The following is a 21,233-nucleotide window of genomic DNA, read 5'->3' as shown; positions in this document are numbered from 1 at the left end:
TAATTGATCAATACTTAGTATCTTTGCTCACTTTTTGTAATTCACTTCCTTTCCTCAAAATCTACAATCGATCCCCAGAACTATTATAGTTTTTACTCACTTCAATGAATGCGTTAAAATGAGCAGGAGCTATGGTAGAAGCATGCAACACTAAGAAACGTTGGTAATACATAATAAAAAAAGGCCAAACTTAAATAATGTGCGTGCAACGAAGACAACAACTAAGCCTGGCGTCCCATGAGCAGAAATTTACAGCGAAACGGAACAGCGCAACCAATCACAATCATTGGCAGTCACTCTGCTTTCTTTTCTGCAATTGTGATTGGTCTCGTTATTCCGTTTCGTAAATTTTCACTTATGGGACACCAGCCTAAGGTCGACTAAACTAGGATTACGAACGAGCAAGCTAGAGAGAGAGAGACGCTTGCAAACTTAGCACATCACATCTCTTCCACCATGTTCTGGATGCATCTATTTGCGTAAATTGAACTGAAAAAGGCGGAACCAATCAGAAAAGGGAACACTAACGCTCCAATTTCCGAGATCTCTCATCACTCTTCCTTGATTCTCTTATCTCTGACTGGATTCTGCATGAGGATCTGGTCTGGACTTAGAGTCATTGGAGGTTATTAAATGGCGATAATCATGTACGATGTGGAGAGATTGCTATCACTTGTCTTCAGTTAACAAAGCGAAATATAAAGAATTAGTGTATTTTTACGAAAATCGGCGAGATCATCACGAAAACAAGGAGTGAACAATTTAATTACGTGGAAAATTGGTGAAATATTGGTGAAGGTCATATATGTATTACAAAACGAAGAATCACGTCGACAAACTGACTGCAGCCACATCATCTGGCCTTGATGAAAATACACAATCAGCTGTCCTTACCGCTTGCTGTTTATATATCTTCCGATAACAATAATTCAATTTATAACATTTTATAAATTCATCTTTCTGTTCATCAGTTATATTCTAATCAATCTTAACATATCGATTATCAGAGAAGAGACTCGATAAATGATTTATTAAACTTAAATCATTCATAATTATAGTTTGATGAAAATTACATTTATTCCTGCCATTTGACTGAAGTGACAGATCTATAACTAAAACTCGCAAGTTTCATCGAATTTGATGCAATGTGATATGTATCAATTTGATTTTGAAAGACGATAATGTCCCATGGAAAAAAATATATAGAAATAAACAAAAAGGGAAAGACAGAAAAAATCTTGAGGGAATGGTATATTTCCGTTGATACTTCCATAATGATGGAATCATTGAAATGAGATAGATTAGTTGGACAAATTTTTGATGGACCATGTGCACTATTAGGAGTTTGCGATCTTGACAAAAGAGAATTTAAATTTATTTTTTTAGCAAACAATGGCTTGTGATGCTCTTATTTGGGGACTGTTATTTGTGGGATGCAGTATACAGACATTATGGGCTATATCTGAAGATAATCCATCAGAATATATGAATAAGGAAGAAAGAGAAGCTTTAAAGTATATATATATTATTTACTTATATTTTATGATTAAATCTTTATTTTATGGATTATATATTTTGTGTTATTATATTTTATAGAGAAGAAGCAAGGGACATGTTTTATCATGCATACAATGCATATATGGTAAATAATATTTGATATATTGTATTCTTGGTTTATACGATTAATAATTTTGGTTGACAAATGTAATATATCTCATGCATATACATATAAGTTAGAAATAATTCTAGTCTGTATTTGAGATAAAACAATTTTGTAAAAATATTTTATATTTTTTTATTTTGAACAAAAAAAAAGTATTTTCATATAGAATCAACAAACAAAACAAACAAACAAAATACTTGAAGACTGTTATTCATTCTATTCTTATTTTAAGAACAGAAGTCTGTCTTAAGTAATGCCTTAAGATGATAACATGGCTCTCTAATTGGTTCATGACTGCCTTGAATCTATTTAAAATCTTAAATAGGAATGTACCAGATCATAAAATTATCAGATATCTTCTATCATTTTTTTCATATTTTTGGATATTAATTGGATATCCAATAGGGTCATTATTCAATCAATTAGATATCAGATAATTCTTTGGATATCTGGAAAATAATATTCAAAAAAGGGCAATAAGGGAAAAATTGTGATAATTTTATGATATGTTTTATTCTTAATTTGAAATGAAAAAGAGGAAAAATAAACTGGGCAAGATTTAGCTGAAAAAAATAAAATTTGTATTAGTAATGCTAACTATCGATATAAATTTTCAATCGGATATCATCAGATACTAATGATATCCAACTATCTGGCTAGATAGAACTAGATAATGTCAGATATTTCGGCATCGATATTTCAGATCGGATATTTCCTGGATATCTGATGCATCCCTAGTTTTAAACAAGAATCAGCATGAATACCATCTGAAAATGTTGCTATAATTTTTTCAAGGATAATGCATATCCTGCTGATGAACTGATGCCGTTAAGCTGTAAAGGACGATATAGAGGCTCTGAACCTAATAGGGGTGATATAGATTCTACATTGGGAAAGTAAGAAGTTAAATTGTACATAAAAATATCTACATAAAATTGTGATTGTATTTTTGTGAGCTTTAGGCTTTTGTTAGATTCTTGATAATTATTCATGTTGCTAGAATTATAACTTAATTTATGTATTATAATTTGCAGTTTTTCACTTACTTTGGTAGATACACTGGATACATTAGTGGTAAGCTGTAACAAGTACTATGTATAATGTATCACGTAGAACAAATTCTATTTATATGTTAGTATTTTATGTATATTAGGTACTGGGAGATTTGGAAGAATTCGAGAATGCAGTCAAACTTGTTGCTAGAGATGTAAGCTTTGATACAGATGTTATTGTTTCTTTATTTGAAACGAATATTAGAATGCTTGGGTGAGTAAAACCATTTCAATCAAAATTATTTACATATATTTATTAAAAAATATACTTATAAATGTTAAAAATGTAATTAAAATGTACTTATATATTTATTTCTTATTATAAGATGTTGAATTTTCATGTTAAATGTCATAAACTTATTTTTTTACAGAGGTCTTCTTAGTGGTCATATATTAGCTGAATATCTGCAACAGAGAGCTGATATAATGCCATGGTATAGAGGAGAACTTCTGGACTTGGCTAAAGATTTAGGTTACAGATTTTTACCTGCATTTAACACAACTACTGGAATACCATATGGCAGAGTAAGTTTAATACACAATATGAAATATATTTTGTTTGAATATTATCATGCCTTAGAGATATAAATGACGGAAAAATTCTAGAATTTTAAGATAAAAAAATTGGGGAAATAATTTTCCTTTGGCTTCGACAGTTTTTTACATTTAACATTTTTTTTAATATTTCATGATTTCAACTCTGTACTATTGTCCCAAAATTTAGTTTTTGCACTTATCCGTAAGACTTCTGTATAAAAATAGTTAAAAAGTTAAAATATAGTATAACGATTAATATAATGTAATGTTGATGGTTATAAATATACCTTATCTTTCACTATTATTTGAATGATGTTTTATACTTCAATTTTAAAAGTTAAGTAAGTGTTCCATACTATTATTAATACAAATAATACTTTACTAGACTAATTGACACTGTTTTTGTCATATATTGTGATTGTAATTGTACATTCTAAATTTAAATTTGTGAGACAACATTCATCGAATCTTTAATTACTCTTGAATCAATATTATATTGGGATGTTGTCTTAAAATAAATAAAATATCGAATATAAAATAATTAAAATATAGAGTACAGTTATAACTAATAGCAACAAAACAGTATCTATTATGCTTATAAAGCATTATCTGTATTAATAATTATTTATTTAACTTTTAAATATAAAATATTTATTATTCAAAAGAATATATTGAAATTCAAAGAATTATATTGAAATTATATTTTTTTATAAATTTTATATAATTTGATCAAAAATACCCTTATTTATAGAAAAAAACTAGTTTTGCTTGATCTTTTTTTTCCAAAGTAAAAAACACCGTTTTTTATATCTCTAATCATTCTATATTTTTATATCTAAAGTTGACTTTAAACAATGTATAATTTGTATAAGAATTTAGGATGGAATTCTACTTAATAATAGAATTATATGTGTGTGCGTGCGTGCGTATGCGTACATTTTGTACAATTTTTCGAATGTTTTTCATATTATGGCCATATACATACATTCTGATATACATTGTCAGTACTGAGAATCTGTATGCGTAACGTAAACTATAGATTTTCAGTACTGGCAATGTATATTGTCACAGTTTACATAGTACATGCAATTGTGCACACACATGCGTGCATGCAAAAGTGATTAAAATATGAATAGATCTTTTTTTGTGCGAATATAAATTAATATTAGTAGACATATTGTTAGAGATTCTCAGCATATCCCAATAAATCGGTATAGTTTTCATTAGTTAGAAACTTAAAAGATTATTTTTAAAAATACGTATTAAAGACCATAAATCAAGCGTTTACTTAATTCGTCTTTAGTCTTTATTAACACTTTTTAGGCTGTCACGGATGATATCTTCGAATCTTCATTAATATCTGAAAATTATTGTTAAGACATTTGTCAACAATATATTTAGTTGTCATTATCAGTAGTTGTCATTATCAGTTCTTTTGAAATAAGTCAGAGTCTTATAACTTCGACCATTATTGATATTAAGTTTGTCGCAAACTAATTAAAACGTAACAATTGGGTTGTTTTTTATTCCTGTACTAGATTGATCTAGAACTCTCTTGCTTTCGACAAATATCAATATATCTGTCTCACTTTAAGTTCCAAAAGTGTATATTAGCTCAGCCACAGACCTAATATATTGGGTTAAAGAAAAAGTTCTGCGGTTTTGTTAGTTCAAAATTATATATACAATATCTTTGTTAAAAATGATCAAAATTAAAAAAAAACTTTTAAAGCTTGAAATCTCTACTTTCAAATAGTTACTATATTTTTTTAATTTAGTGAATTTTGTAATTTTTGTATATAGAAAACTACAAGTTAAAAAAAAAGAGAAATTTTTCTTCTCATTTTGTAAGTCTGTCATGTACTAAACAAAATTTGCGAAAATTTCCGACTATCTATTGTGAAAGTTGGAGTTTTCCTTACAAAATCGTTTTTTAAAAATTTCTACGATAAAAGTTTCTATTATTTTTTGTTCTTGAATTATTCGCGAATTAAATAAAAAGAAGCATTCTGAATTTGATTGCTCCATTAAAAATCAATGTACTGCAATTAAAAAAACAGATTCTTAAAGCTAAAACGTTGCTCTATCAAATAGTATTAATACTAATTTTTTAAATGTAAAATATATATTTGAGTTAAAAATGTGATATATCCTTATAACCACAGTGGAAAAAAGGACAGTATATCACATTTTTAGTTCAAATGTATATTCTATTTTTAAAAAATTGGCAATTACATTACTTGATAGAGCAACGTTTCAGCTTTAAAAATCTGTTTTATTAATTACAATGATTTTTAATGGAGTTATGAGCAATCAAAATTAGAATGCTCTTTTATTTAATCTGCGTGTAATCTGATAACAAAAAGTCGTAGGAACATTTTTTAAAACTAACTTTTAAGCTTTCAGATAGTTGAAAATTTCACAATAAATATATTCTGTATATAATTTTGAGCTAACAAAATTCCGCAAAACTTTTTCTCCAACTCAATATATATAATAAAATATTTATTGAAATCCCAAACTTTGATTAAACATCATATTAGAAATGATATTAGATAAACTATACAAAAAATTCGGGATACAGAAAAAGGTGAACTTCCCGATTTTTTTGTCGTTCGATATACTATTGTATTTTGATGCCGTGATTATGAATATGAAAATTGCCACAAGGTCATTTTCAAAGCTAAATATTTAAAAAATAATTTTTTTTTCACATTTTATAATGAAAATTTCTAACAAGATCATTTTCAAAATCAAATATTTAAAAAAAATGATTTTTTTCATATTTTTCGCGCGTTTCATATGAAAAATCGTGCGCCTCTAAGCAGAAGGAGGGGAGGTGGGATGAGAATCGCTTCACGTGGAAGTTGTGCGCCCCTAAGCAGAGGAGAGGGGGGGAAGTCACTTCACGTGAAAAGTTATAAAGAAATTGTACATCCTATCCATCTAACAGCACATGCTAATAAGCATGCTGAATAGTAACGCTTAGCCAGATTGCGCCGCAAATGATCGTCAAAATGACCTTGTAATTTTCATATTTGAAATCGGCCAAAATACCGTAATGTACCAATCGACAATAAAATCGAAGAATTCACTCTTTCGGTCTATCCAAAATTCGGTCAGTGATCGAACTTATACAATGATATATAAAAAAAATTAAATCAATACATTTATAAAAAATCTAAAGGTACATTTCGTGACCAAAGGTCCTTTTTCAACACATGTATTTAAAAAATATAAATAAAATCGCAAAGCTTATTTATCACACATGATTATGAATATAATATAAGTCAACGGTAATGAAAAGTTAAGATTCTTGAAAGTTTGTTCTATTCGAAGATGCAATGATATAAAGTCTAGATGACGTACAGAAATTATTTTTCATTTGAATCTCTGTGTTGACTGTGTTAAGATGTTCTGTGTCCTTGATTTTGATATAATATATAACAAAAAAGTTTTATACTCCGAATTACTACTTGATTTTGGCTTGATCTATCTATATATATCTATCAAAATATTTATTTATTTTTTCTATTGTCTTATCTATAAAAAGTACATATGTATATTTTTTATAAGAATTTCAATTTAATGCTAAAAAAATTGATTTTTCTCTTTTCTTTCTCCCTCCTTTTTATTAATATTAATGCTATTATTCTATTTATTAATAATATGTAGAAGGTCTTTTCTTTTCATACTAAAAAAGAAAAAAATTTTAATTATACAGGATCACCCGTACACCTTTTCCATTTCAGAAACAGAGCATTTTAGAAAAAACCAAAGACAAAAGTTTCAGACAAAAGTTGTAAAGTTTTAAATCTCTATCTATTCAATGATCTGATTAGTCTGACTTTGGGTGGCGTCACCAAAATCAGAGCAATGTCATTTTGAATTTTTTAAATGGGACCTCCTATTTTTTATTACATATTCTTATAACATATCTCGAGAGCTTTTCAAAACTATAATAAAATATTTTTTTCATAAAGTTTTCGAGTTATAATGCTTGAAAGTTACAGTATCGCCGGCATTAGTATTACCCAAGGTATCCGATCGACGACTAAAATCTCTTACTGTTCATATCTTGGATATCATTTATCAAAATCAAAGCCAATAGAGGTTGTACTTCTTATTTTCATTTTACGTAAAAATGAATTTTTAGTGCAAAAATGAAAATAAGAGGAATAATCTCCAATAGCTTTAATCTTGATAAATGTTATCCAGGACATGATTCCGAACAACAAGAGATTTTAGCTGTCGGGCATCGTGATGGTGAGTTCTACAATGGAATAACGAATTTGTTTTAAAATTCATTTATCGCATGAAGTATATAAAAATGCGTTAGATTGTTTATATCACTTATTGTGATTAAAAAATAAATTAATAAATATAAATTAATAAATTAATAAATATGAGTAATCAATTATTAATCAAATTTATATGGCTCGCTCAAGAAGCCGAAACATGTAATCGAGATATTTTATTGTTGTAAGACATTTTATATGTTATACCATCACAAATTTTTAGAATAATGATCGAGAATATGATCGAGAATAAGTATTAGTATATTGACGTGTGTTTATTAAAGTTTTACTGTTTTTGACTCTTATATGCTCTTTACTTAGTTTATTTTTATCAAATTTATAAAAATTAAGGATATATAGAATTTTTGTTGTGATTGCTGTGAAGGTCTGATATATTTCTGCAAAGTCATATCTTATTTATAATCAGTATGTAAGTCTTATGAAGTCCTTCTGTATCAGTCTGTAAGTTAAGACTGTTTTTCTGTTTTTTATTATTTAGCATTTCTGAGATTAGGCATTTTGTTATAGTATGGTTCTTCGTCAAGAATTATGTTCCAATCAAGTTCATGTCCCTGTTATAACTTGTGTTCAGTTATCAAGGAGTGGGTAGACGTATTCCATGAAAGTAATTGCGATGTTCGGCAATTCTAATTTTCAACTGTCTGTCTCACATATGTAGTATCACAATCCAAGCAATTGATCCTGTAAACTACATTGGTCTTGGATGAATGAGATCTTTTTGAACTTTTATAAATTTTTGTAATTTATTGGTGCTGTAAAATCCAACTTTCGTGTCTTTATTATTAAATTGTTTGAATTTTTCGGTAACAGAAGATATATATGAAATTGTGAACCAAGAAGTTCTGTCAGGTGAGTTCATGTCATCAGACTGGCACTTCTATTTTTTGTCTCATAAGGTTTTGGATTCTTTTGTTGACGATGATGAAAATGAAATCAAGCGGATAATTGTTGAGTAATATGTTACAAATTTTAAGTGGTCTCTACATCAGATAATAATATTGCTTTGTCGACCAATCTCTTCTGTGGGATTGGATGATTAGAGAAAAAATTCAATTATCTCCCTGAATAACTTGGTTTGTGATACCAGTCAAAAATTAATAATTCATGTTCCCTCTGAAGAATAAAATGTAATGGTTTATTTTCGTGAGTATTAACAGTGTACGGAATATTTTACAAAGTTAAGCATTTAAAGCAATGTTTACAATTTTGCACGTATCGTCAGAGACAGATGAGATAGCGAATAAATGATGTAGAACAAAACTGTCAAGAAACATAATGAATTATCGTAAAACTTTTTGTTCCAACAATATTGGTCGAACCCAATATTTTCTTTTTGAAATTATTTTCTTTTTTTTCCGCAATATTGTATACCAAATTAATAACCATAAGAATTACATTTTTAACTCGCTGAACATTCATTGCATAACTGAGTTTTCCATTTAATTTTGTCAAAACAAAATTATTGCTTCATGTTAGAGATGATCCGTTAAATTAATGTTATATCATAGACAGGCTTTTTCTGGATTTACTGAATTCGATGTGCGTCGTACAACGCTCTGCAACCAATAAAAAGCAGAATTTTATTTCATATCGATACGAAACAAAATCCTGTTTTTTGATTGGTTGCAGAGCGTTGTATGACACACGTCGAATCAAGTGTGAATCCAGCAATTGTACAAAGTCGATTTCTTATGTTATGGTTACATTAAAGTTACGAATTTCTTTTGCACCGTTCCTTTAATTTACTTATCTATTACGTCTATGTACCCAATTCACAGTTTTGCGCAGTCTATTGCGCATTCTGTGATTTCAGCATGTTGCTGTGCTCCATCTTCTTAGCAAGAATTAAATCATATTAGCTTGTCAAATCTATCAATATCTTTCTCCAATTCGATACTTGAGAGAGAGAGACAGAGAGAGAGAGAGAGAGAGAAAGAGAGAGAAAGAGAGAGAGAGAATTCAAGTTGCCTTACTCTTTTCAACAACTTAATAGAAATGTGCAGTTTATTCTTATTACGTCTATAATTGAATTTATTATGGTGTAAATATTATAAATATAAAACAAGATTTCACTGCAACGTTATATAAACACTATCTCTTTGTTGATAAACAATACATCTCAAAAATACATTCAAATGCGTACACACTTATAAATATATAACGTGAAATAAACAGTATGATAGCTGACAAAGAGAAAGAGAGGGGGGGAGGGAGGAGAATAAAGATAATTAATCACATAATGATAATAATTAATGTTATATTAATAATAAATAATGTTGGAAATAGAAGAATTTAAAAATTTTAATTTATATAAGTATTTTATAAAAATAATTCTTGTATAAGGATTTGTTACATCTTTACCAGTGAAAGAAATAAGATATACAATATATCTTGAATTTAATTTCAGTATATCGAATTTTCTGTGTTTCGTAGATAAATTTGAAACGTGGCATGAAAGGAGTTCCTGTGGAAATATCAAGAGAAACATGCACTGCTTGTGCAGGTAGTATGATATTAGAAATGGCCGCTTTATCTCGATTAACAGGTGAACCGATTTTCGAGGTAAAACATTCTATGGATATGACATGATGTACGAAGTATAACAAAGTGATCGTACCAAGTTCATTTCTTAAAAAATATACATTTTCGTGGAAAATGTTTCAGATAAAAATTTTGTTACTTTGAGGAGGGACATAAAATGGTACCATTAGTTTGACCGTTATCAAGAGGGCAAGATTACATTAAATTTTTTAAACATCCTCCATTTTTTATTACGTATTCTCATAACTTATCTTAGCATTTCAAAATATTAATAAAATATTTTTACATTAAGTACTTTTCGAATAGGTTCAAATGTTAAGTATCACCGACATTAGTATCAAGGTATCCGATCATCAGCTAAAACCTCTTAAATGTTTGTTTAGTATCATAATCTGGATATTATTTATCAAAATCAAGATCATTGAAAGTTATTCTTCTTATCTTTCATGTAAAAATAAATTTTTAGTGCAAAAATGAAAATAAGAAGAACAACTTCTAATGGCTTTGATCTTGACAAATGATATATGATGAGATTATGATATTGAATAACATTTAAGAGATTTTAACCATTGGGTCTGATACTTTGGATAATGTTAATGTTGGTGATACTGTAACTTTCAAGCCTTGTAACTCGAAAAGTATTTAATGAAAAAATATTTTATTGTAAATTTTTATTTTAAAAAGCTTTCGAGACAAGCTATGTGAGAATGTGCAATGTAAAACAGGGAGTTCATTAAAAAAATTTACGTGATCTTGCCCTGATCTTGATGATGCTACTCAATGTTGAATCAATGGTATCATCTTATGCAGCCTTCGAAATAAAAAAAACTTGTCTGAAACATTTTTCAAGAAATTAACTTGATACGATCGCTCTGTTATACTTTGGAAGCGTTCTACTTAACGCCACGCTTGCGAGCATTTTTATCCTTTAACTTTTAGGTTGTCGGCATTTTTTCTTGAAAATTTAATGGTTAATGGTTTTTTCTTGAAAATTTTTCTTTATAAAAGTAATATACACATGGCGCAGAATATCGAGATTTTCAGAGCCACAAAAGTGGCTTTCCAAGCAGAGAATGTATAAAAAAAATATTTGTTTTCTCAAAAATAGTGTATTTGATGGTTTTTAGTATCCAATTCTGAGCATAGATTTATGAAATCTAAAGCCTTAAACATAATATTGACAACATAAATGAATATAAACATATAGCTTCATACAGAGAACTTTTCTTTAGCATTATCCAGAGCTAACGACGTGGACAGAAAATTTCTAGCTTCTTTTTTACTTTTCTTTTTTGTTATTTTTTAATTTTTTTGTATTTTTTTTATTTTTTCTTATTTTTTTTATTTTTTCTTATTTTCTTATTTTTATAATTTTTTTACTTGTTAATATTTTTTAATTTTTTTGTATATTTTTCAATATTTATATTTTTTAATATATTTTCAACAATGTACACATATGTGTTTAATACAATTAGTATTTAAAATATCATTAAAAATGGCAGTATTTTAATCCACACTCAAGAACTACAAAAGTAACTTTTTAAAGCTTTCGACAGTCTAAAGGTTAATATTTGAAAACAATAAGAATGAAATGATGCTCGCGAGCAAACTTTAAGTGAAACGCATCCTTTGTATATAATTGATAATGATTGCTGATTAAGACTAAAATGACAAGTATTGTTTCGTTAGGAAAAAGCGCAGAAAGCTATGGACGTTTTATGGCGGATGAGACATCGTGGTACAGATTTAATGGGATCTGTGTTGAATGTTAATTCTGGAGATTGGGTACGAAGAGATTCCGGGGTCGGCGCTGGCATAGACTCTTATTATGAATATTGTCTTAAGGCATATATTTTACTCGGTAATTATTTATATTTTATGTATGTGTGTAGATAGATAAATTATCAACTACACTTCTCAATATAGAACAATTAAACAAGAAAAAAAAGAAAAATTATTTTTCAAAGGTTATATAATATGTTCAATAAATTTTTTATAATGTCGGTTAAGAGAATTAAGAGAACATAAACATTAATTTTTTTTTCAAATAGAATTATATGATTAATCAATAAAATTATATGATTTTTTTATTGCATTATTTCTAATTGAATATACAAAGTCAAATTTAAAATGTTACAAATTACTATTTCTGAAAGTCAGCAAAAAATGTTGTTTGGTTTAAAGAGAGGAGAAAGATAAAGATGTTAGTTTGACCTTGAGTATAGGTATCAAGATCACATGAGGTGTTTATTACCATTTTTTAAATTGCATGATTTTTTTATGTAAGATAATTTTTTTATATAATTATTCTGCATATAAAAATCTCAAAATAGTATTCATGAAATAAGATATGTTCATTTTTCGGACGCATTTTCATCACATGTGCAGTGCCTGAAATCCGCCATTTTGTACTCTCAACGACTAGAGAGCTTATAATCAGAGAGTCGCCAACTTAACACGTAACTCAAATCGCTCGCTGATTGGCTCAAGATTTGTGGTGCTTGAAAAGGTTAGAATGGCAATGACAGGAAAATAAAAGCCGTGTAGCTTGTGTCACTGTCACTCTAGTATTTTTTCTTGGTTTTTTCTTGCATTATCATTCATCAGTGCAAATAGTGTACTGCGTTTCCATAGTTGGTGGTCATAGTGAAAGAATTACGTGATGTGCTCAGTTTGGCCAAACCACGCTTATTTTTGCTCTGCGTTGTCTCTAAGTGCGCAGTCTACCAATCGTGAAAGACGAGATATGGGGCGGTATTCATAGTCTGTTTTTATTTTAAAACCATCTTAAATATAATGTCTTAAGATGTTAATACAATCCTCGGATTGACTTACGACATCTTGAGATTGACTTGAGAAGACAATCTTAAATGTAAGAATTAACTATGAATACCGACCTATTTCATGAAGTTGATACTGAATCTTTCTTCGTGCAAGAAATAGGTCGATATTTATATGTCCGTATTCATAATCAGACCTTGTACTTAAAGTTGCTTAACAGCAATGAAATAATTCGCAGAGCTAAAGATAAATTTAAGGAAGCCTTAAATATAAGGCCTAACTATGAATACAAGTAATAGTCAATTCTTACATTTAAAACTGTCTTAAGTCAATCTTAAGATAAGATGTCATAAGTCAATCCGAGGACTGCATTAACATTTCAAGATGGACATATTTAAGATGGTTTTAAAATAAAAACGGATTACCCAGTAAATGAAAATGAATTGAAATGGATTCAGATTTTCAGAAATATTGATTTACAAATGTTAAAATGATATGAAATTAAAACTGTACCTTGTACTTTGCGTGCGTGCGTGCGTGCGTGCGTGCGTGCGTGCGTGCGTGCGTGCGTGCATACTTATTTTAACCTTTGTGTGACAATGAGAAATATATTTTCTTATACTTTTTTTTTTTCATTTTTGTGATGTAATGCTCACAATTTAATAAAACTTATTATATGATTTCACATTTTTCTTATACATTAATACTTTTTTTTTTACATATTTTCCATGATCTTTATTTTAATTGTTCATTTCTCTAATTATTTATAAAAAAAATAAAATTGAAAAACCGATTTTTACAAAAATGTGATTTCTTGGTAAGATAAGAGGCTAAATATTTTTCTAAATATTCTGCATATACCAAAATATAATCTATTTTTTTCTAGAATTTTATAGAATTTTTAAATTTTTCACTAAAAAAAGTATCTGTTGTGTGAAGATAAAAATTACATTAAGTTACAAATTTCTTGCATTTTTATCATGTAAGGTTGTCTTAGTAAATAGGATATGCTGAATATGAATATGATATAAAAAAGATTGTCAAAGTTTCCGAGAAAGGAGTTGAAACTTCAAAACTCTTTTATTCAGCTTTTAGCAGCCGTATCGAATCTGTCATTTAGAATTTTAAAAATCTGACTTCAGATTTGTAATCAGTGATTCAAAAAAAATTGCAAGATTTCAGAAATTCGCCTACATAGAAAAAAGTGTGCCACATAAACAATTAAAATTATACATTTCATTTTCTGTCATTAATCCATTAAGGCCCATGTTTAATACAGCCATAATAGCGTCAAATTGAATACGTGATTCATAACATAAGCGAAAAAAAATTACCTGTATTTTTTTTTTGCAAAATTAATTGTTGTGTAAACAAAAACAATTGTTTAAATAACAAATTGTTTAAAAATGCCCATATTTAAAAAACTAAAAGTGCATTTTTAAACAATTAGTTTAAACGATAGAATAGAATAGAATTTATTTACACTTCAACATATACAAGCCAAGAAAGGGACTTGATTTACAGAAATACTTATTCACACTTACACTCCTCTCCCGCCTCTTACAACTACTTAAACTATTACATTCTCTTTTATCTATACATAATCTCTATATCACATATATAATAATCTCCTTATCAGTCTATTATTAATATCCATATCCCATTTCTTATTTCCGTTTATCTCTACATAGCATTTCTTTACCCGAACTTACTCTCGCTCTCTTCCCTTATATTCTTTAACTGCACGTTCCATCTACATCCTATCTTTTTTATTTTCTATTGATCTCATTACAATGCAATACAATTTCTTAACTTATAAATAGATAATAAATTACCTATAACTGACTATAATTAACTATTTATACTACACTACAATCTTATTTTATACTCACAGCCTTGTTAAGCTCACAAAATATTCATTGTCTTTACCTTGTCTTTACATTAATTTTTATTTATATCTTTTTCTTCCTTTCTCCTTTCTTTTCTTTTTATTATTTTCTCCGTCTTTCCATAATTTTATTAGCATTTTTTCTTTAAGTTCATTCAAATCTTCTCCTAAATTCCTTACAATCTTATCCTTATCCTTCCCTAACTCTTCAAAACTTTTGTTTCCTCGCATTCTTTAACATAATGAGGTTATCTTCTTTCACCACAGAAAAGACATTCTCCCTCCTCTATTCCTAGCCAGTATTTATTCTTCTCTTCTAAATTATCGCATCTTAATTTAAATAACGCTCTTATTTCATCTCCTCTCTTCCATTCCATATTCTCTACCCTCAAATAATTTGGTACCCTATTCTCCATACTTCTCTTTATATTTTTTATTATATTTTGACCTATCTATTCTTTCCCTTTCCAATTGCTTTTGTAAATCGTTTTCCCTATTTATTAAATCTTTTTCAAAACTTTCGTTCCCCTGTCCTATTACTTCCCTAGATTCAATTCCCATTCATTGCTATTATAATAATCCTCTCTCTCCATACTTATCGTTCCATATAAATAGCTTTGTTTTTCCTCCCAGCACTTTCTGACCAAATTACCTGTGTTTCCAAATTTAATCTTTTCCTTGTATTTTCTTGTCCTCAAACCCCTTTGAGTCAAACATCCTTTGAGTCTATCCAGCTCCCTCATAATTACACATCTTGGGGTGCAGACATCTAATTTGAAAATCCACCTGTAATCCACGTAGTCTAACATTATTATCTTTTCTAGTTCGCCTTTTTCTTCCCAGCCATAATTCCATTCCATATGCCATTACACTTTGTACCAAATATTTAAATATCCATCTTCTACTAAAGTCATTTCATAGCTTTTCTCCTAAGTCCCATATCTTTCTTGCTACTATTTTTCTTTTTCTACTTATTTCTTTAATATGCCTTTTTCTAAATTAAAACCTAAATATTAAAATTCCTACAGCTCTTCTAGTTCCTTATTCCTCTATTCCATTTCTTTCCTTTTTCTCTCCCTTCTTCTAGACATCATTAGCTTCGCCTTTTCTTTGCACAGCTTCAGTTTCCTCCCTTCCAAAAATTTTTTTAACGTGCTGATCATCTTGTAACACCTCCCTATTATAAGCTACTAAAACTAAATCATCCGCATATACTAACGACCATATTCTATCCCTATCTAGTCTAACTCCTCTTATCCCTCTTTTTTCTAATTCATTATCTATGTCCGCAATATATAAATTGAATAACAGTGGACTCATCACACAGCCCTGTCTTATTCCTTTCATTGTTCTGAATTGTTGCGTCATCATTGCTTCATCCTTATCCTCATTTCTGTTTCGTTATATATATCTTCTCTATCTTCCTTATCAAATATTCATTTACACCCTTGCCTCTAAGAATTTCCCAAAGTTTGCCTCTATCCATCTTATCAAAGGCAGCTTTTAAATTCGCAAACATCATATATATATTTTTCTCCTTCTTTCTTCTTGATTTCTTTTCCTCTGTATCAAATGCGTCAATATGAAAATATTATCCTTATTGATCTTCTTCTTCTAAATGCAACTTGATTTTTCGGAATCATACTTTGATTTCCATTTCTTTTTCTAATCTATATTATTTCTGCATATTTTATACACTATAACGAGATACCCCTGTAATTTGTTACTTCTCCTCGTCTTCTCTTTTATAGAGAGACAATATTATATTTTCCTTTCGATCTTGTAGCATCTTGCCTGTATTCCACTTTTTATAGTAGTTCCACTAGCCTCTTAAAAAAGGGATGAAGAGGAGGAGAAATTGAAAAAGTTGAAGAGGGAAGCAGACGTATTGAAATATATTAATAGGAAAAGAGATAAGAAGATATGGAAAGAGAATAATATAAAAGAAGAATAGAGGAAATATTTTAAGGAGCTTGGACGGCACTGAAAATAAAGAGGATGAAAATAAAGTACAGCAGAGCACCAATCAGCTCTCTAAGCTAAAGGAAGAAGAAGATATAAATAAAGAAGAAAGTGAAAAAGAAGGACTGAAATCCTCACCTGCATATATTCAGGCTTCCACACCATCCTGCCGTCTTTTTTTTCTTCATCTTGTGTAACGCCCTATCAATCTCTTCAGCCTTCAATCCAATAACTCCTTAAAATATTTCCTCCATTCTTCGTCCTTTATGTTATTCTCTTTCTTCTTACTTTCTATCTTCTCTATCTTCTTATCTCTTTTCCTATTAATATATTTCCATACGTCTGCTTCCCTCTTTAACTTTCAATTCCTTCTTCTCTTCATTTCTTTTTTCTTTTTGTTTCTTCTGCAATAATTCTCTGAACTCTTTTCTCTTCTCTAAATATTTTTTTCCCGTTTTTCATTTCCATTTTTCCATTTTCTACATATTCTCTTCACCTCTCTCTTCTTCCTGGAGCAGCTAATATCCCACCAGTCCTTATATTCTATGTACTTTTTCTTCTTTTTGATTTTCTTCTTCACGACATTGTTGAACATAATCTGTTTTAATTCCTCCCATAGCTTTTATCTCCTCCTTATTATTTCTCTTACCTTTATCCATATCTTCCTCGTCATTTATCACTCCGTGTTTTTGCTTTCTGTGGTCTCTTTTTCATACGATAATTTCTTCTTCCTTGATGATACTTCCTCTTCGTTCCGGTCCTCTTCCACGTCATTTTCTTCCAACCTTATAACAGTTCCTTCCTCTAATGTCAAGTTCAGTGGCATGTGGTTCGAGTCCACTTATGTCAATCCTAAATTCTACAATTCTATCGCAAATATTATCGTTAACCATAATAATCTATTATCGAGCTACCTCTTGCTCCTACATACGTACATTCCCCCTCCCAGTCGCCTCTTGATCTTCCATTCAGAATGTGCCAGTCATACTCCGTTATCAGTTCTACAAAACCTCTATCTCCATTTTCTATCACCTCGTTGCTACATCCCTTCCATCATTCTCCAAAATCCTCTCCTCCTAATTCCCCAATTCTAATATTAAATTGTCATTTATCATCTCCTATAATTACATTCTTTCCTTCTGTACATTCCTCCTTAATCTTTTCTATCTTTATATCCAAACCTCCTCGTTCTCTATATACTGAGATTATATCTATCTTTTCTCCACCCATCATTAACTCTGACAAGATTACTTTTTCCCACTCTTTGCTAATTAACCTGTCTTCCTTATTTCCCTATCCTTTTCTCTTTCCAATTATAAACCAATTATAAAATCGCTTGCCCTGCCTCTCTTTCTTTCCTTCCTAGCATAACTGCAATCCCATACATGTATCTTAGATAATCTATCCTTCACTGCATCTCAATCTTTTTTCGTTTAACCTCGCATAAACGTACAAAATCATATTTTTTGATATAACTTCAAAAATCCAAATCCTTTCCTCTCCTGCTATATTTCAAAATATTTTTCTTTATTTTTCCAATTTACTCCTATTTTGAAGTTTTTCCTATTTTGCTTGTTTGCTTAATTCCACTATCATGTTTTTTCCTTTTATCCCTAACTTCTGTTTCTTTCCTTTTCTAACTATCTTACTTCTTCTTAAATTATTATCCTTCTTGGCTTATGCAAAAATTTTGCTTTTGATTTTGATTCCCTATCCTTATCCCCCTTGCTTGTCCCCTCTCACCTTCATCTATTGTTTCTTCACCTTTATTTACTTTATTACCTTATCCTTCCTCTTTTCTTCATTCTCTCTCTCAATTGCATTCCATGCCTTCCATATTCCATCTATTCTTACTTTATCTAATCCAACTTTTATATCTTTTCTTTGCCCTTTCTGCTCTTTAACTCATTAGTCCTCTCCTGAATTTTCCTTTCCTCCCAGCTTAAATCATTTTCAATAAAAATCCTATCTCATTTTAATTTTTGTTTATTCCTCATTATTTCACTCCTTTCCTCCTCATTTCCTACTATTACTGTTCCATTTATCCTCGAGAAGAACTATGTTATATTCTACCCCCAATTTTTCTTTTATAAACTTTTTGATCTATTTTCCTCTTTCTTTCCCAACTATTTTTATCCTCTTCGGTATATCTGTTCCTTTTATAATTATATTTTTTTCCACTCTTTTTTATTATCTGAAACCCATTTCTTTAAAACATCTCCCTGCAGTTTAAACCTCCCTCGCTTATCGTAGATTCTACCCTTGAGCTATCTCCTTTCTTTCCAAAACTGCTTACATTTCTTCTCTCGTTATCATAATCATTCCCCTCGTTATTTGTCTTGCCTAAGCTTCTTATGTCCTCCAGACTCTCTACCATTCCTATTATTTTCCTATTATTTTCTGACAAATCTTTCTTTATTGTTTCCAATTCCTTCATAATCTTCTCTAATTTCTCCTCAAATTTTCTATTTTCTCTATCCACATCTTCTTGTATCCCTTCTTATTTTAGCTACCTCTTTTTCCACCTCATTTCTTTCCTCACCTCTGTACAATTCTTCATTTACTTCTACTTTTACTCTTTCTATTATATTTTTCTCCTCTGGTCACTCTCAAATGTCACTTTTGGAATCTACTTTTGAATTATCCTTTGTCAATAAACGCTTGTCTACTTTGTCCTTTCCTTATTCACGCCTGCCATCTCTCTTTCTTCTCACCGTTATTCCTTAACCTTTCCTTACCTTGATACTTTCTAACTCACCAAAAACCTCTCCTCCAATTGCTCGCTTACCTCCCTCTTCTAACAAGCTAATTAGCTCACAATTGATCCTCTCGCTGACTGTATTTCGTTAAACTCGCTTATAAATTGCTAAGACACACTCGCATACATGCACTCACTCACACGCTCTCTAACCAAGTCCAATTTGTTTGTACAATTATCATTTAAACAATCAATTTTGCAAAACGAAAATATACGGATAATTTTTTTTTCTTATGCTATGAATCACATATTCAGTTTGGCGCGATTAGGCATAGGCCTTAATCAATTTATGTTATTATCTTCTGCATGAAAATATTAAACTTAAATCATAAATAAATATAAAATATATATTTTATGTATGAATAAAATATATAAAATATATATTTTATGATTTATGTATGTGTACATATAAAGCATCTATATATTTTACATTATATATAGGTGATGAAAAATACTTGGGTCGTTTTAATAAGCATTATCAAGCCGTAATGAAGTATGTTAGTCAGGGGCCCATGTTATTGGATGTACATATGCATAGACCGAATACCAACTCCAAAAACTTCATGGACGCTTTATTGGCCTTTTGGCCAGGTCTGCAGGTATAACTTAATTTTGCTTTTACAAGGTTGCCACAGGAAATTAATTTTGAAATTCCCTGATTTTTCTAGGTTTTCTAGACGACAATGGAAAATTTTCCAATATCAAATATGTAAATGACATTTTGGGAATTGTAAGAAAATTATCTTATATTATTAAAAACAATACATTTAGAAGCTTAGCATAATGAAATCTTGGATATAAATTCATACCAATAAAAAATTAATGAGTAATGGAAAAAAAATACAAAACAACGGAAAAAGATGATTAAATATTGAATAACAAATTTCAATTATTTTATTAAAATTGTTTTGACTATTTTAATTTTAAATTTTATTTGAAGTAAAAAAATATATTTAATAAAATATTTATCTTAACTATAACAAAATTTAATTAAAGTGAATTAAGTTTTGTGTTAAATGTATGAAAATTACCATAAAAAACTTGACATTGAGAGATGTCTAATTCCTAAACTTAAAAAAGAATTACATTTCTTTTAACATAATAACTGATACATGGTCTAGTATAGTTTGCAAAACTGACTAAGAAAATCAATATTTGACTATAAATGTTAGATGTATTATTTTAAAAAATTATAATAATTGTTTGGAATAAAAACATTTTAAGGGAATTGAGCAAAGTTCAAAAAAATTCCAGACTTTTTTATATTTTTCTCTGACTCTTTCAACTTTTTCATGACCAATTTAAATTTCCATGACTTCTTGATTTTCCTTATTTTCCTTTTGTTTTTAGATCTGTGGCAATCTTGAAATTTTTTAATTTAAAAAAATATCTTACACATATTCATTTCGTGTTACAATTTCTTGTAGGTTCTTAAAGGTGACATCAAACCTGCCGTAGAAACGCATGAAATGTTGTACCAGGTTATGCAGAGACATAACTTTATACCAGAAGCATTCACTACCGATTTTCAGGTATATATTACACATTACAATGAATAATTATGGCATACATATGGCACACAAAAATTTATAAAAGTTTATTTGTTACTTTCAAAGAAGTTCCGCTATTTACTAATTATCTCCGTATCTTCATACATCATTAAATGCCAATGTTTCATGAACATCGCAGAAAATCGGGATAATATAAAAGGGGCATTCTATATTTGTCTAAA

The 21,233-nt window shown here is 29.2% G+C and overlaps 1 protein-coding gene across 3 annotated transcripts in view; it reads left to right on the top strand.

Annotated features, from left to right (window-relative positions):
• The first annotated feature begins 601 nt into the window (after positions 1-601).
• Positions 602-21,233, top strand: part of LOC108694203 (ER degradation-enhancing alpha-mannosidase-like protein 3) — a 44,958-nt gene continuing 24,326 nt past the window's right edge. The window contains exons 1-10 of one of the 3 annotated variants that reach the window (XM_018203567.1): positions 602-1,514; positions 1,597-1,642; positions 2,459-2,559; positions 2,698-2,737; positions 2,817-2,929; positions 3,087-3,240; positions 10,005-10,133; positions 11,802-11,973; positions 19,943-20,100; positions 20,929-21,033. In XM_018203567.1, the coding sequence (XP_018059056.1) occupies positions 1,393-1,514; positions 1,597-1,642; positions 2,459-2,559; positions 2,698-2,737; positions 2,817-2,929; positions 3,087-3,240; positions 10,005-10,133; positions 11,802-11,973; positions 19,943-20,100; positions 20,929-21,033 (1,140 nt within the window). In that variant the 5' untranslated portion in view covers positions 602-1,392. The remainder of the gene's footprint in view (positions 1,515-1,596; positions 1,643-2,458; positions 2,560-2,697; positions 2,738-2,816; positions 2,930-3,086; positions 3,241-10,004; positions 10,134-11,801; positions 11,974-19,942; positions 20,101-20,928; positions 21,034-21,233) is intronic. The other 2 variants (XM_018203566.1, XM_018203568.1) reach the window with 2 other exon arrangements.

This window comes from Atta colombica, unplaced genomic scaffold, assembly GCF_001594045.1.
Source record: "Atta colombica isolate Treedump-2 unplaced genomic scaffold, Acol1.0 scaffold118, whole genome shotgun sequence".
Taxonomy (NCBI): Eukaryota; Metazoa; Arthropoda; class Insecta; order Hymenoptera; family Formicidae; genus Atta; species Atta colombica.
The sequence above is the reverse complement of the archived record's forward strand: the minus strand, read 5'-3'. Positions and strand labels throughout refer to the sequence as shown.